The sequence below is a fragment of the Podarcis raffonei genome, chromosome 3 (assembly GCF_027172205.1).
Source record: "Podarcis raffonei isolate rPodRaf1 chromosome 3, rPodRaf1.pri, whole genome shotgun sequence".
NCBI classification, from domain to species: Eukaryota; Metazoa; Chordata; class Lepidosauria; order Squamata; family Lacertidae; genus Podarcis; species Podarcis raffonei.
In genome coordinates this window covers 124,401,273-124,412,919 of record NC_070604.1, presented here as the reverse complement: position 1 = coordinate 124,412,919, position 11,647 = coordinate 124,401,273, and the positions used below count along the sequence as shown (strand labels likewise).

Here is an 11,647-nt window from a genome sequence, read left to right as displayed (position 1 = left end):
AGGCATTGAGAAATTGCTTTATTATACAGAAGTATTTTCAAAGTCGAACGGAATCTTGTCCCAGAAGTCCGTTTGACTTCCAAAACATTCAGAAACCAAAGTGCAGCTTCCGATTGGCTGCAAGAAGCTCCTGCAGCCAGCTGGAAGCCCCGTCGGATGTTAGGCTTCCAAAAGAACGCAAATCAGAACACACTTCCGGGATTGTGGCGTTTGGGAGCAAAAACGTTTGAGAACTAGGCTGTTTGCCTTCCTATACAGTGGTACCTCGCAAGACGAATGCCTTGCAAGACGAAAAACCCGCTAGACAAAAGGGTTTTCCGTTTTTCGATGCGCTTCGCAAGACGAATTTCCCTATGGGCTTGCTTCGCAAGACGAAAACGTCTTGCGATTTTTTTCGCTCCCCCCCCCTTTTTCTAAGCCGCTAATAGCCTTTTAGCCGCTAAGCCGCTAATAGCGCTAATCCGCTAAGTCGCTAATAGCCGTGCTTCGCAAGACGAAAAAACCGCTAGACAAAGAGACTCGCAGAACGGATTATTTTCGTCTTGCGAGGCACCACTGTACCCATAGATCTTAGGGTGGTTAACAACACAAAATCACAATATAAAATACAGAAAATACTTTATCCTAATCTTGTAAAATATATCGTCTCCACAAACTTAATTGAACCCTATTTTTAAGTAGTGGGGAGTCTATGTTCTATTTCTGTTCTACTGACGTATAGCAAAAACAATTAGAACAAATAGTGTAACAATTGTCTGCCTTAGGGTCATCTACGCCAACCCCTTGCAATGCAAGAATCACAGCTAAAGAATCTCAGGCAGGTTTCCTTCCAAACTCTTGCTTACACATCTCCAATGAAGCTCCCCCCTCTCTGAGGTTGCTGGTTATCACTGCTGCTTGTGGGAGGGAGTTCCATAGTTCTGTGTGAAGGAGTTCCTTGTTTTTGCCCTGAATCTCTCAATCTTTGGCTTTCCTGGATTTCCCCTTTGGAGTTGGCACTGCTGCAGCTGCCCCATAATATTGCATTTGTAAGAACTCTCTAATCCCCTGCCTATTGAGATCAAGCCAGCACCTTCACTGCCCTCTCTTCAGCACCTGCTAAAAACATTTTTGCTTGGCTCTGCCCACCCAGGTGCTTAGGAAGATGAGGTACTTTTAATCTGTTTTAGTATTTCAACTTTTGTATGTTTCCTCTTCAAGTAGCCAAATCTTCGAGTTAGTGATGCGTGGTTGTGAATTTCTTGGCTTACCAAGAATTTGGGTAAACCAAAATACAAAATCGGTGTACAAATTTCATGACTCAAGAGTGTTCTGGGCAAAGGAGACCCGCCCTTTCCCCTCCCCTAAGCCGAGTGAGCTCTTCTTCTTCTTCTTCTTCTTCTTCCTCCTCCCTCCTCCTCCCCTTTCCTCGGCTGCTCCCCTGTCACTCTCTCCCTCCGGCTCCTCCCCTCGGCATCCGGCGCCGGCGAGCAAGGAACCCGGAAGCGCGGAAGGCGGCGTCCTCCCTCTCCGGAGGACTACGAAGTCCTGCCCTTAGTGCGCATGCTCGCGGCCCGGGCTGCTTCCGTGCATGCGCAGTGCGGGCGCCTGGTTCTGGTCGCTCGGTCGCTGACCGGGAAGCGGAGGAAGAGGAGGAGGAAGAAGAGGGGGAGGAAGAAGAGGCCGCCGGAGACCCGCCTGGTGAGCCCGGGGGGGCGGGGGGGGACCCCGGGCCGCGCCTCACGCGCCTTCCTCGTGACGTCACGCCCCGGGCATTGCGTCCCGCGGAGGCTTCGGGGGGGGCGAGACATTTCCCCCCCGGGCGGGGAGGGGGGCAGCCGGGGCAGCGGCGTCTCTCCCTCCCCGCTTGGAGGGCGGCCTGGCCGGGCTGTGGGGCGGGGGGTGTGGGGAGGGGGGGTGTGGGGTCCTCTCCCCCCTCCCCCCCCCGTGGCCTCGTTTCGGGCTAATCTGGCTCAGCCCTTCGGCCTCGCAAAGCCAGATCAGGCGGGCTTAGCCTGGCGGGAGAGAAGAGGGGGAAGGGCTCCTTCTTCCCTCACGGGGGACCCGGAAGCCCCTCTGGAGTCCTTGTGGGGGTTCCCTTTCGGGAGGAGAAAAATAGCAGAGGCCAAGCGGAGCATCTTTGCAGCTCGGAAGCCGGATCTTTCTGAAGTGTGGCGACAGGGTCCCCGCTCGCCACACGCAGGAGGCAGGAGGAACCCCGAACATTGGGGTGCAAGGCCTCATCCAGACATTTGAAATTGCCCGCCCTAGAGCTCAAGAGCACCCCGAAACAGCACCCATACATCACAGAAGGAGGTGGTCGCCAGCGGAAATTGGCCTAGCTGTCAACGTTTCCCTTTTTTAAAGGGGAATTTCCTTATTCTGAATAGGATTCCTGGCAAGAAAAGGGAAAAGTTGATAGCTATGGAAATTGGAGTGTGTTGCTTCTCTCCTCTCTGCCAGAATACCTGATAATGCCTTCCTTGCTTGCCTTTTCTGGGGAGCCTGGCCATTTCTTGGAGACGGGCAATACTTAGTTCCTGAAACAATATTGAGAGTGTGCTCAGCTTCACAGATGCTTGCCGGACTGTTTTTGCAGAGAGGTGCACGCCCAAAGTCCAAAGACAGTCAGAAAGCTTTCCCCATTTCCTTCCTCCTTGCAGAGAAATATTTGCGGTCAATTTGGGAGAGTCAAAATGACTCCAGAATTGCTCTCCTGTACTATTTCAGGCACATGGTTTATATGCTTATGTATGTGTTTGCCTTGTACATTTCTGAACATTTAATTTATATATATACGACCTTAGAATTCCTGTAACAGGCAGTTGCCAGGCTGGGGGCAGCTGGTGTCCATCTGGGCTGCTTTTTGCAGGAGTTGCTGCCGCCAAGGCAAAGCGGGATTGGGGGGGTGACCCCCTCTTGTCTCCCCCCCCACCCCTGAGTAGCTCTGGGTCTGGTGAGGGAGCCAAGGCACCAGTGCAGCTCCAGCTCAGCCTTTGCCTTCCACCCCCTGGGGCCCTTTTTCTCCAAGGAACTCAAGGTGGGGGGCGTGGTCAGTCTTCACAACAGCCCTGTGAGGTGGGCAAGACTGGGAGAGAGAAGGAAACTGGCCCCCCCAGGTCACCCCCAGAGAGCTTTGTGGCTGAGTTGGGCCCTGGGCCCTAGTGACTCCTCCCCAGCCCAACTCTCTAACCGCTACACCGCCAGAAAATACTCCAACAGGGGTTGGAGTTGCATATTATTACAAAGGCACATGTAAACACAGAATGGTTTCTTAGTTTTTTCCCCATAGATGCATAGAGCTGGAAGGGATCCCAAGGGTCATCTAGCCCACCCCGCCCCCCAGCACAGGTGTTTTTTCACCCCATGTGGGGCTCGAACCCGTGACCTTTAGATCAAGAGTCCGATGTTCTGCCAACTGAGCTGTTCTTGATTTTATCATCTTAAGCTTATCATCTTACACCACCACACTCCCTTTTTTATCCTCCTGTAACGGAGGAGTGTTTGATCTGCTGGCTGGGTGCCCCCCCTGACCCTGCCCAGCCCCTTTTCCATGCCAGGGTCCCTTTCCAGAGCAGCCAAGGCTGTGCCAGGCAGAGGGCATTTGCCAGCTTTCTGTCTGTCTGTCTGTCTGTCCTCATGCCTCACCCCAGACTGGGCCTGAAGTCTGCTCTTTTGGGGGGAGTGGGCAGGAAACCCCCCTGCTCTTGAGGGTGGGAGGGAGACCTGGCTGGGCATGCAACCTGGGAGCGGGGGTTAGGGTCTCTTCCTCACACCCCACCCAGAGCGAGGTGATGCTGTTTGTTGAGGTCACTTGGGCTCCACTGCCTCCCACCCCAGTGTGATCTCTGGAGCTTGTTTGGCCTTGGCCAGGGGTCTCCTGAGATCTGGGGCCAAGCCCAGCCCCAGAAGGGACCCCCGAGGGCCATCTAGTCCAGCCCCTCGCAATCCCTGACCCAGTTCTTTTGTGCTACTCAATCTAGAGCAAGATGGCGGACGCCGGTCGGCCGCAGCGGAAGATGTCCCGGGCCGGAGAGAGTTTGTACTGCATCCTGGGCCTGGAGAAAGGGGCTTCCTCTGAGGACATCAAGAAGGCGTACAGGTGGGCTTCTCTCCTCTGCCCGAAGGTGGGCTTGCAGGGGCTGCTCCCACTCTGCTCTCCTCCTGCCCCCAACCACATCTGGGTTCTTCCTGGTGTGGAGTCGGAAGTCCCGTTCTTGAACGGATTTGAATCCGTTAATTCTTTTTATTTCCCCTCGGGCTCCGCTTGCCCCCAACCCTGCCGCCTTCCCCTTTCAGGAAACTGGCTTTGAAGTACCACCCGGACAAGAACCCGGAGAATCCCGAAGCTGCGGAGAAGTTCAAGGAGATCAACAACGCCAACACCACCCTCAGCGACGAGAACAAGCGGCGGATCTATGACGAGTACGGCTCCATGGGGCTCTACGTCTCGGAGCAGTTCGGGGAGGAGAGCGTCAAGTACTACTTCCTCATGTCCAAATGGTGGTTCAAGGTGGGTGGCTGTCGTCTGGGGGGGGGACCAAATGCCCCCCACCCCTGGGAGATGCAGCCGAATGTGTGTGTGAAGTGTGTGTGCGTGAGAGAGCACCCGTATGGGTGGTCCCCCCCCCATGTATTCCCACACACACCAGCCAGAAGTTTAGGACCTTTTGCTGGAGTTACGACATGTGATTGTTATGCCCTTTGGCCTGCTCCCGATCACAGATTCATCTCTGCTTATAGGATTAATCTTAATGCCATCTCGTTTTAAACACCCTTGCAATTGTTCCCTCTTGCTTGTTACTATCTTTCAATCTGTATTTCATATTTTGGCCATCATACCTGCTAGTTCAACGTATTCTATTAGCTTAAACAGCCGTTGGTCCTTTGTCAGGAAGGCGTTCTCTTCCCACATTTTTGCATACAGTATTTTTGTGGCTTCTATACGCAAGTATAGAAATAGGTTTTGAACTTTGTCTGGTATTTCATGACCTGCTATTGCTAACAGGAATGCTTCTGGGGTTTTGGGGTGTGTGTACTTAAGCATCTTTTAAAATTTGTCATACAGTGGAACCTCAGTGTTCGAACGTACAGTGGTACCTTGGGTTAACTTAATTCGTTCCGGAGGTCTGTACTTAACCTGAAACTGTTCTTAACCTGAAGCACCACTTTAGCTAATGGGGCCTCATGCTGCCGCTGCGCTGCCGGAGCACGATTTCTGTTCTCATCCTGAAGCAAAGTTCTTAACCCAAGGTACCATTTCTTGGTTGGCGGAGTCTGTAACCTGAAGCATATGTAACCCGAGGTACCACTGTAATCCGTTCCGGAAGTCCATTTGAGTTCTGAAACATTTGAAAACCGAGGATCAAAGGGCTGGCAACAAAATCCATTGAAAAAATGGAGAAATGCGCCTCGGAAGCCGTTCGACTTCCAAGGTGCATTCGAAAACTGAAGCATTCACTTCCGGGTTTTCGGTGTTCGGCTTCTGAAATGTTCAGCAGCCGAGATGTTTGAAAACCGAGGTTTGACTGTACCATTTCCCATATTTTTTTAGCGAATTTGCATTGCTGCCACATGTGAATTAAACAGCTCTCTGTATCTGATCATATCCAACACAAATTTGATCCTCTTTTATACATTTTGGTGAGTTTTTTGGGTATCAGATATCATTTTACTGGGTGTCATGTGCATCATTTTTTGAATGTTTTCCCTAATTGTGTAACATGCCGAAAAAATTATCACGTTTTTTCAGTTTTTCCCATGCTGAAATTTCTATATTGTACCTGAAATCTGATGCCCAGTGAATCACCGCAGCCCTCACAATCTCATCCTCAGTTCCCCTTTGCTTTCTCGTTTCTCTCCTAATATGGAAAGAGAATCCACCACCTTCTGAGGTTAGGGAATCGGGGAGTGGGAGCCGTCTGGAACACTTTCACGATAAGGGTCTGTGCCGGGGTCCAGAAAGTTCACTGGGGGGTATAGATTATATACAGTGGTACCTCGGGTTACAGATGCTTCAGGTTACAGACTCCGCTAACCCAGAAATATTACCTCGCGTTAAGAATTTTGCTTTAGATGAGTACAGAAATCGTGCGGCGGCAGCGGGAGGCCCCATTAGCCAAAGTAGTACCTCAGGTTGAGAATAGCTTCAGGTTAAGAACGGGCCTCCAGAACTAATTAAGTTCTTAACCCGAGGTACTGCTGTATTATGGTTGCGCCAACTGTATGGATGCCATGCTGTTTAGTAATAAGCCACAGGGCAAGTTCTGGTTGCCCTGCGCTCCTGACCGGCCGCTCTGCCCCTCTCCGCAGCCCCTGATGGTGTGCTGCAGTTTGATCACCTGTTGCTGCTGCTGCTGCTGCTGTTGCTTCTGCTGTGGGAAGTGCCGCCCCCCAGAGGAGGAGGAGCCCTACAAGTACGTCAACCCCGAAGACCTGGAGGCCCAGATCCGTGCCGAGAACGAAGGTATGACTTTGAAGGAGGGGGCGGGCTTTTTCGCTGGCTTTGGGTGCTGACCCTTTGAAACTACAACTAATCCAGAATGCGGCAGCTAGACTGGTGACTGGGAGCGGCTGCTGAGACCACATAACACCAGTCCTGAAGGACCTACATTCGCGCCCAGTACGTTTCCGAGCACACTTCAAAGTGTTGGTGCTGACCTTTACAGCCCTAAACGGCCTCGGCCCAGTACACCTGAAGGAGCGTCTCCTTCCCCATCGTTCAGCCCAGGGTCTCCACCAGGGTCCATTTCCCAAGGGCCTTCTGGCAGTTCCCTCCCTGCGAGAAGCCAAGTTACAGGGAACCAGGCAGAGGGCCTTCTCGGTGGTGGCACCTGCCCTGTAGAACACCCTCTCATCAGATGTCAAAGAGAGAAACAACTATCTGACTTTTAGAAGACATCTGAAGGCAGCCCTGAAGTTCAGGAAAGCTTTTAATGTTTGATATTACTGCTTTTTTATTATTGTTCTTGGTGTTCTGTTGGGAACTGCCCAGAGTGGTTTTATTTTATGGAGCGGAGTCCGTGGGGTCTGCATCTTTGCCAAGGGCCTGGAGGGGGGAATTGCCTGCTCCTGGGCCAGCCTTTGGGGGTCTCTTGACGGCAGCTGTGCTTGTTTCCTTCCCAGCAGGCGGCGGAGAGGCCATCCGCATGCAGCCCACAGCCAGCGCCTCCTTGCACACCACAGACGAGACACAGCAGCCGCACAAGCCCTGACCCGTAAGCAGAGCGGGCGCCCTTGCCAAGGGGGGGGGCAGCTGCAGGGGGAGGCACTTCCTGGGAGGGGAGGTGGGTCACGTTGGAAAGGGACCCCAAGGGTCATCCATTCCAGCCCCCAGCAATGGCAGCAACCACAGCCGAAGGTGGCTTTTCCTGCAATCCCTGCGGAAGCTGCTACTTCCCAGGACTTGTGGGCAGAAACACCCCACACAGAAAGAGGCCTGTCTTCGCGGGCTGAAGCCTTTGAAGCAGCTTTGAGAGGGGTGGGATGGGGAGACGAGGAGCAGCCCTTGCCCAGCAAAAGGCGGGTCGGTGGGTCTCAGTTGGCCATTTAATGCCCAGCTCACGTGGTTGGCATGCCTGGCACAGATCCAGGCGAAAGACGCAGCCAAACTGGGTGGGTCAGGTGGGAATCTGCAGCAGGGGCTCCATAGTTTCATAGGGACCCCCAAAGTCATGCAATGCAGGAATCTCAGCTAAATAATCCCGAGCTTGCAGCCCCTTCCTCCCCTACCAGGAGGGTTTGGGGGCTGCTGGGGAGGGGCTAGTCTCTCGCCCGCTGCCTGGCAGGGGCTGCTGTGCCAGACAAGGCCCTGCTCAGGTCCTGAGGGTGCTCTTGGGGGTTGGCAGGCTCTCTGGGGTATGCCAGCCGTGGCTGCGGGCATCAGAGGGCACCCCGGCCTCCCTCTCTCTGTCTCCCGCTTTCCCTCTTTTGCTTGCAGAGGAAAGGACTCGGGGTGACGCTGGGCTTTGGGGCTCCTGGCCAGGATGGCTCTTCCTCTGGTGCCACCAGTTACCGGAAACTGCAGGAGAGGAGAGTCTCTCTTGCGCCCGGATCCTGCTTTAGGGCTTCCCAATGGGGCCCCTGTGAGAACAGGGGACTCAGGGGGCCCTCTGGGCCTGATCCAGCCTCCAGGCTCCCCGCAGGTTCTGAGATCCAAGCTGCTCCTCCAGTCATTCTGCCAGGGGCCCTCACCCCCCCCTTCTCTCTTCCCTGCAGAGTTCAGCTGACGGTCAGAGCACAGCCCCCCCCCTGTTCTGCAGCCATTCCAGAGACCACCCTCAGGCCCACATGGCTGAGTCAGGCCTGCCGCTGCACTGGGGCAGAGAGACCCCCAGCCCCCACCCCGGGGGTCCTTGCCAAATGCAGGGGGGCCACACGCCTGGCTGACCGCCCCACCGTCATTGGGAGTCTTCTCAGGGAACCGGCTGAGGGCACAGCGGAGGAGGAGCAGGAGGAGAGCAACTTCCAGCCTCGCAGGAAGCTGGCGGGGCCAGAGTGGTGGCCCCCCTCCGGTTTAGGGCTGGCGGAAGATGTTGCCAGCCCACCCGCTTTTTCTGGACGCTTTCTGGCCCCAGCTCTCTCCTTGGCCAAAGGCTCCGGTTTCCCAAGGCCAGGCAGCCCCTGGGGGCACGGCTGGGGGGTTGTGGGGCTCGCCGGCCCTGCCCCCCTTCTGCCCTGTGCATCGGTGCCAAAGTGCATTTGTGGGGCCAATGCAAGCGAGTCCCTGCCCCCCTCCCTGGCTGGTGGGTTGGGGGGCTCCCTCCCCCTCTGCCCTGAGCTGCAGCTGCTCTGGGTGGATTCAATCACTGTGCGGAGGGAGCCTGGTCCCCCCCCAGCTCCCTCCCTGGCCCTGCTGTGGGGCAGCCCCCTCTTGGGCAGGGCCCCTCTCTCCACACTGTGACAAGGAACTTCTCTAGGGTTTACGGACACAATTAAATGTTTCTGAAGGAAGAAGCTGCTGTTTCTCTGCTGTCAGTCCGCCTCTGGGGCGTCTCACTGAAGGGGGCCCCCCAGGGCCACCGAGCCCCTCCCCCCGCAATGCAGGAATCACAACTGAAGCATCGCCGACTGATCTCTGCTTGAAAACCTCCCAGGAAGGACAGCCTGCCGCCTCCTGAGGGAGCTGTGGCTGTCAGGAAGTCCTCCCTCAGAGCGCAGGGCTCCTCAAGAAGCCCAGGAAGACGGAAAATCCAGGAGAGAGAGAAGGAACTCCTTCTCCACAGAGTCAAACAATGGATCTCACTTCCGCAGGAGGTTGGGGGACAGACAGGGTCGCAGGGCAGCAACTGCCCACCTGGGGGCGCCTCTCTCCCCCAGCCTGCCAAACCCAGCTGTTCCCCCCCCCATCCATCCAAGGAGGGCCTGGGTGGCAAGGGCGGGAGTGGGGTGGAGAGGGGAGGCGCCTGTGGGGCAGGGACATGGGGAGATCAGGGGAAGAGAACAAAGGGCCATGGGGGAGGCTTGGCAGCCCTGTCCTTGCCAAGACTGAGCATTCGACCTGTTAAGTATTTTTGGAGCCTTGATTTAAGGAGAAAAGAAGACGGCCCTCAAATCCTCGGCAGGCCTGGCAGCGATGCTGAGCGGGCGACTTGTCAGGGGCCCACAGCGTCTGGCTGGCCTTGGTGGCCACCCAAGGGTGTCGCTGGTGGTGACAGTGGCCTGCAGGCCTTTCGCTGGACCACGGAGAGGCCTCTTGCCCCTGGCCACCCTTCCCTGCAGCCATACGTTTTTATTAAAAATAATAATACATAAATGCACAGTATTTAATTTTCAGGGTCTCTGGCCTGGTTGTGGGGAGAGGTCCTCCAGCTGCTGTCCAGGCAGACGAGAGCCCCCCCTCCGCCGTCAGTTGGGGGAATTGCAAGGAGCCCCCCTTGCTGGCCACAAGCCCTCCTCTTGTGGGGGGCAGAGCGGCCTTTCCTGAGCATCCAGAAAGCGCAGGGAACCCCCAGAGGAGTAGCCCGCAGTGTCGCCTTGGGGCTGCCTTTCGCTCATTCACACACGCAGAATCCCAGCCCTCCTCAATGTTTCTTGCTCTACACTGACTGGGATCCATTGTGTTTTGCCGCTGGATATCTTGTGCGGAATGTTTGCAGCCTTTGGGACTTTTTACCTTAGAGAAAAGGTAAGGAAGAGGTGACACAGTCGCAGTTTATAAAATTCTGTGCAGCGTGAAAAAAATGGTAGGAGAAAAATTATCATAACAGTAGGAACTCGTGGGCACCCAATGAAGCCGAGTTGCGGAAGGATTAAAGAAAGTCCGTCTACATGCAGTTAACCTGTAGAACTCCCTCCCACAGTGGCTGGAAACCTCAGGAGGGGAGAGTTGCTCTTCTGCATGGATTCTGCTTGCGGGTTTCTCCTTAAAGGCTTCTGGTCAGCCACTGTGAGTACAGGAGGCTGGACTAGAGTGGCCTCCGGTGTCCTGGTCCACCAGGACTCATCTTGCACTCTTATTAGGACTGATGATATATTGATACATCATCCCAAACCAGTTTGACGCTCCTGTCATGATACCAGTTTCATACTTTCAGACCTGGTAATATATCGCAAATCATGGTGTCTGTGCTATGCAAAAATCACTCTGTGGGAGAAACTGAAGGCAGCCAGGGCTTCTCTCCATTCCTGCAGCCCCTGTTAGCTCTTCCCGCCTGATGCAGGGGGCCCAGCAAGCAAGTCCCAAAGAGCAGGCACTGGCAGAAGTCACGACGCCGGGAAAACGAAGGCAGCTAGTACCTCTCCATGGCTCCATCCTTCAGACATTGTCATGTATCAACGTATCACAATGTTTAGCTGGCGATAAATCTCCGTCTTGGGATCCAGACATGGGAGGAATCCTGTTGCTCCAGGGTGAGGCTTCACATGCAGACGACCCCCTGGATCAAAGGGTCTCGGGCAGCCCAGCTGGGAAAAGAGCCCCTTCTGCCCAGTACCCGGGAGAGTCGATGGCCTGGGTCTGTGGGAGGCGCCTCCTGCCGTGTCTGCAATGGCTTTTCCTTCCAGATGTTTTGGATCACAACCTCAGGCAGCACAGCCGTAAGATGCAGGGGCTCCTGGGAGTTCTAAAATCTGGAGGGCGCCAGGGCGGCAAAGGCAGGCTTAGCTGTTTCTTACATATTGACCTGATTCTCCCCTGAGGTTCAGGGCAGCGGGTGGTGACTCTCCTCAGCCACTGCTCACAGAAGGGGACAATCAGTTGCATGGCCTGGACTCCGGGAACTGTAGAGCTGGAAGGGGACCGCAGGGTCATCTAGTCCAACCCCCTGCAATGCAGGAATTGCATTGAACGCAACCATTAGCTTTTGCAAAGTGTGGGGTGATCTTCATTCTCCACATCTATGTGTTGTTGTTTTTATCCTTCCCGCCTTTGGATTATTCATTCTGGATCTGGGCCCACTGAGCTGCTCCTTCAGATCAGCATCAGCCTGAGCCCAGCCTGGAATCCCAGCCGCTGACTGAGCTGCCGCATCACAGCACTGACTCACGCTTAGCCTGGGTTGGCTGGAGACCTTGCGCTCCTCCTCGCAAGCTCTGCTGCCAAGGCAGGTGTCGCTCATCCCTCATTTGTGCATCGGATTCATCGTACCCAAATGCAGAACTTGGGAAATGCTTTATTCATTGCTGACGCTGGTGGCTGTGGAGAGATCAGCCCCCCGCCTTTGCCTCC

General features: G+C 54.9%; 1 protein-coding gene across 2 annotated transcripts; it reads left to right on the top strand.

Moving 5' to 3' along the window:
• The first annotated feature begins 1,511 nt into the window (after positions 1–1,511).
• On the top strand, positions 1,512–8,515 carry DNAJC5G (DnaJ heat shock protein family (Hsp40) member C5 gamma). 2 transcript variants are annotated; one of them, XM_053383958.1, is made up of 6 exons: positions 1,512–1,680; positions 3,963–4,081; positions 4,279–4,492; positions 6,292–6,445; positions 7,108–7,196; positions 8,197–8,515. In XM_053383958.1, the coding sequence occupies exons 1-5, from the start codon at positions 1,543–1,545 to the stop codon at positions 7,191–7,193; spliced, it is 711 nt and encodes a 236-aa protein (XP_053239933.1). In that variant the 5' UTR covers positions 1,512–1,542; the 3' UTR covers positions 7,194–7,196; positions 8,197–8,515. The 2 variants fall into 2 exon arrangements, with proteins under 2 accessions (XP_053239933.1, XP_053239932.1); XM_053383957.1 differs by having other exon boundaries at positions 7,105–7,196.
• The last annotated feature ends 3,132 nt before the right edge of the window (positions 8,516–11,647 follow it).

Excerpts from the sequence above, each read along its gene's own strand:
- DNAJC5G (XM_053383957.1), top strand. The coding sequence starts at position 1,543 with ATGCTCGCGGCCCGGGCTGCTTCCGTGCATGCGCAGTGCGGGCGCCTG. Across the intron at positions 1,681-3,962 it reads GGCCGCCGGAGACCCGCCTG|AGCAAGATGGCGGACGCCGG; the intron begins GTGAGCCCGGGG and ends TACTCAATCTAG. Across the intron at positions 4,493-6,291 it reads TGTCCAAATGGTGGTTCAAG|CCCCTGATGGTGTGCTGCAG; the intron begins GTGGGTGGCTGT and ends CCCTCTCCGCAG.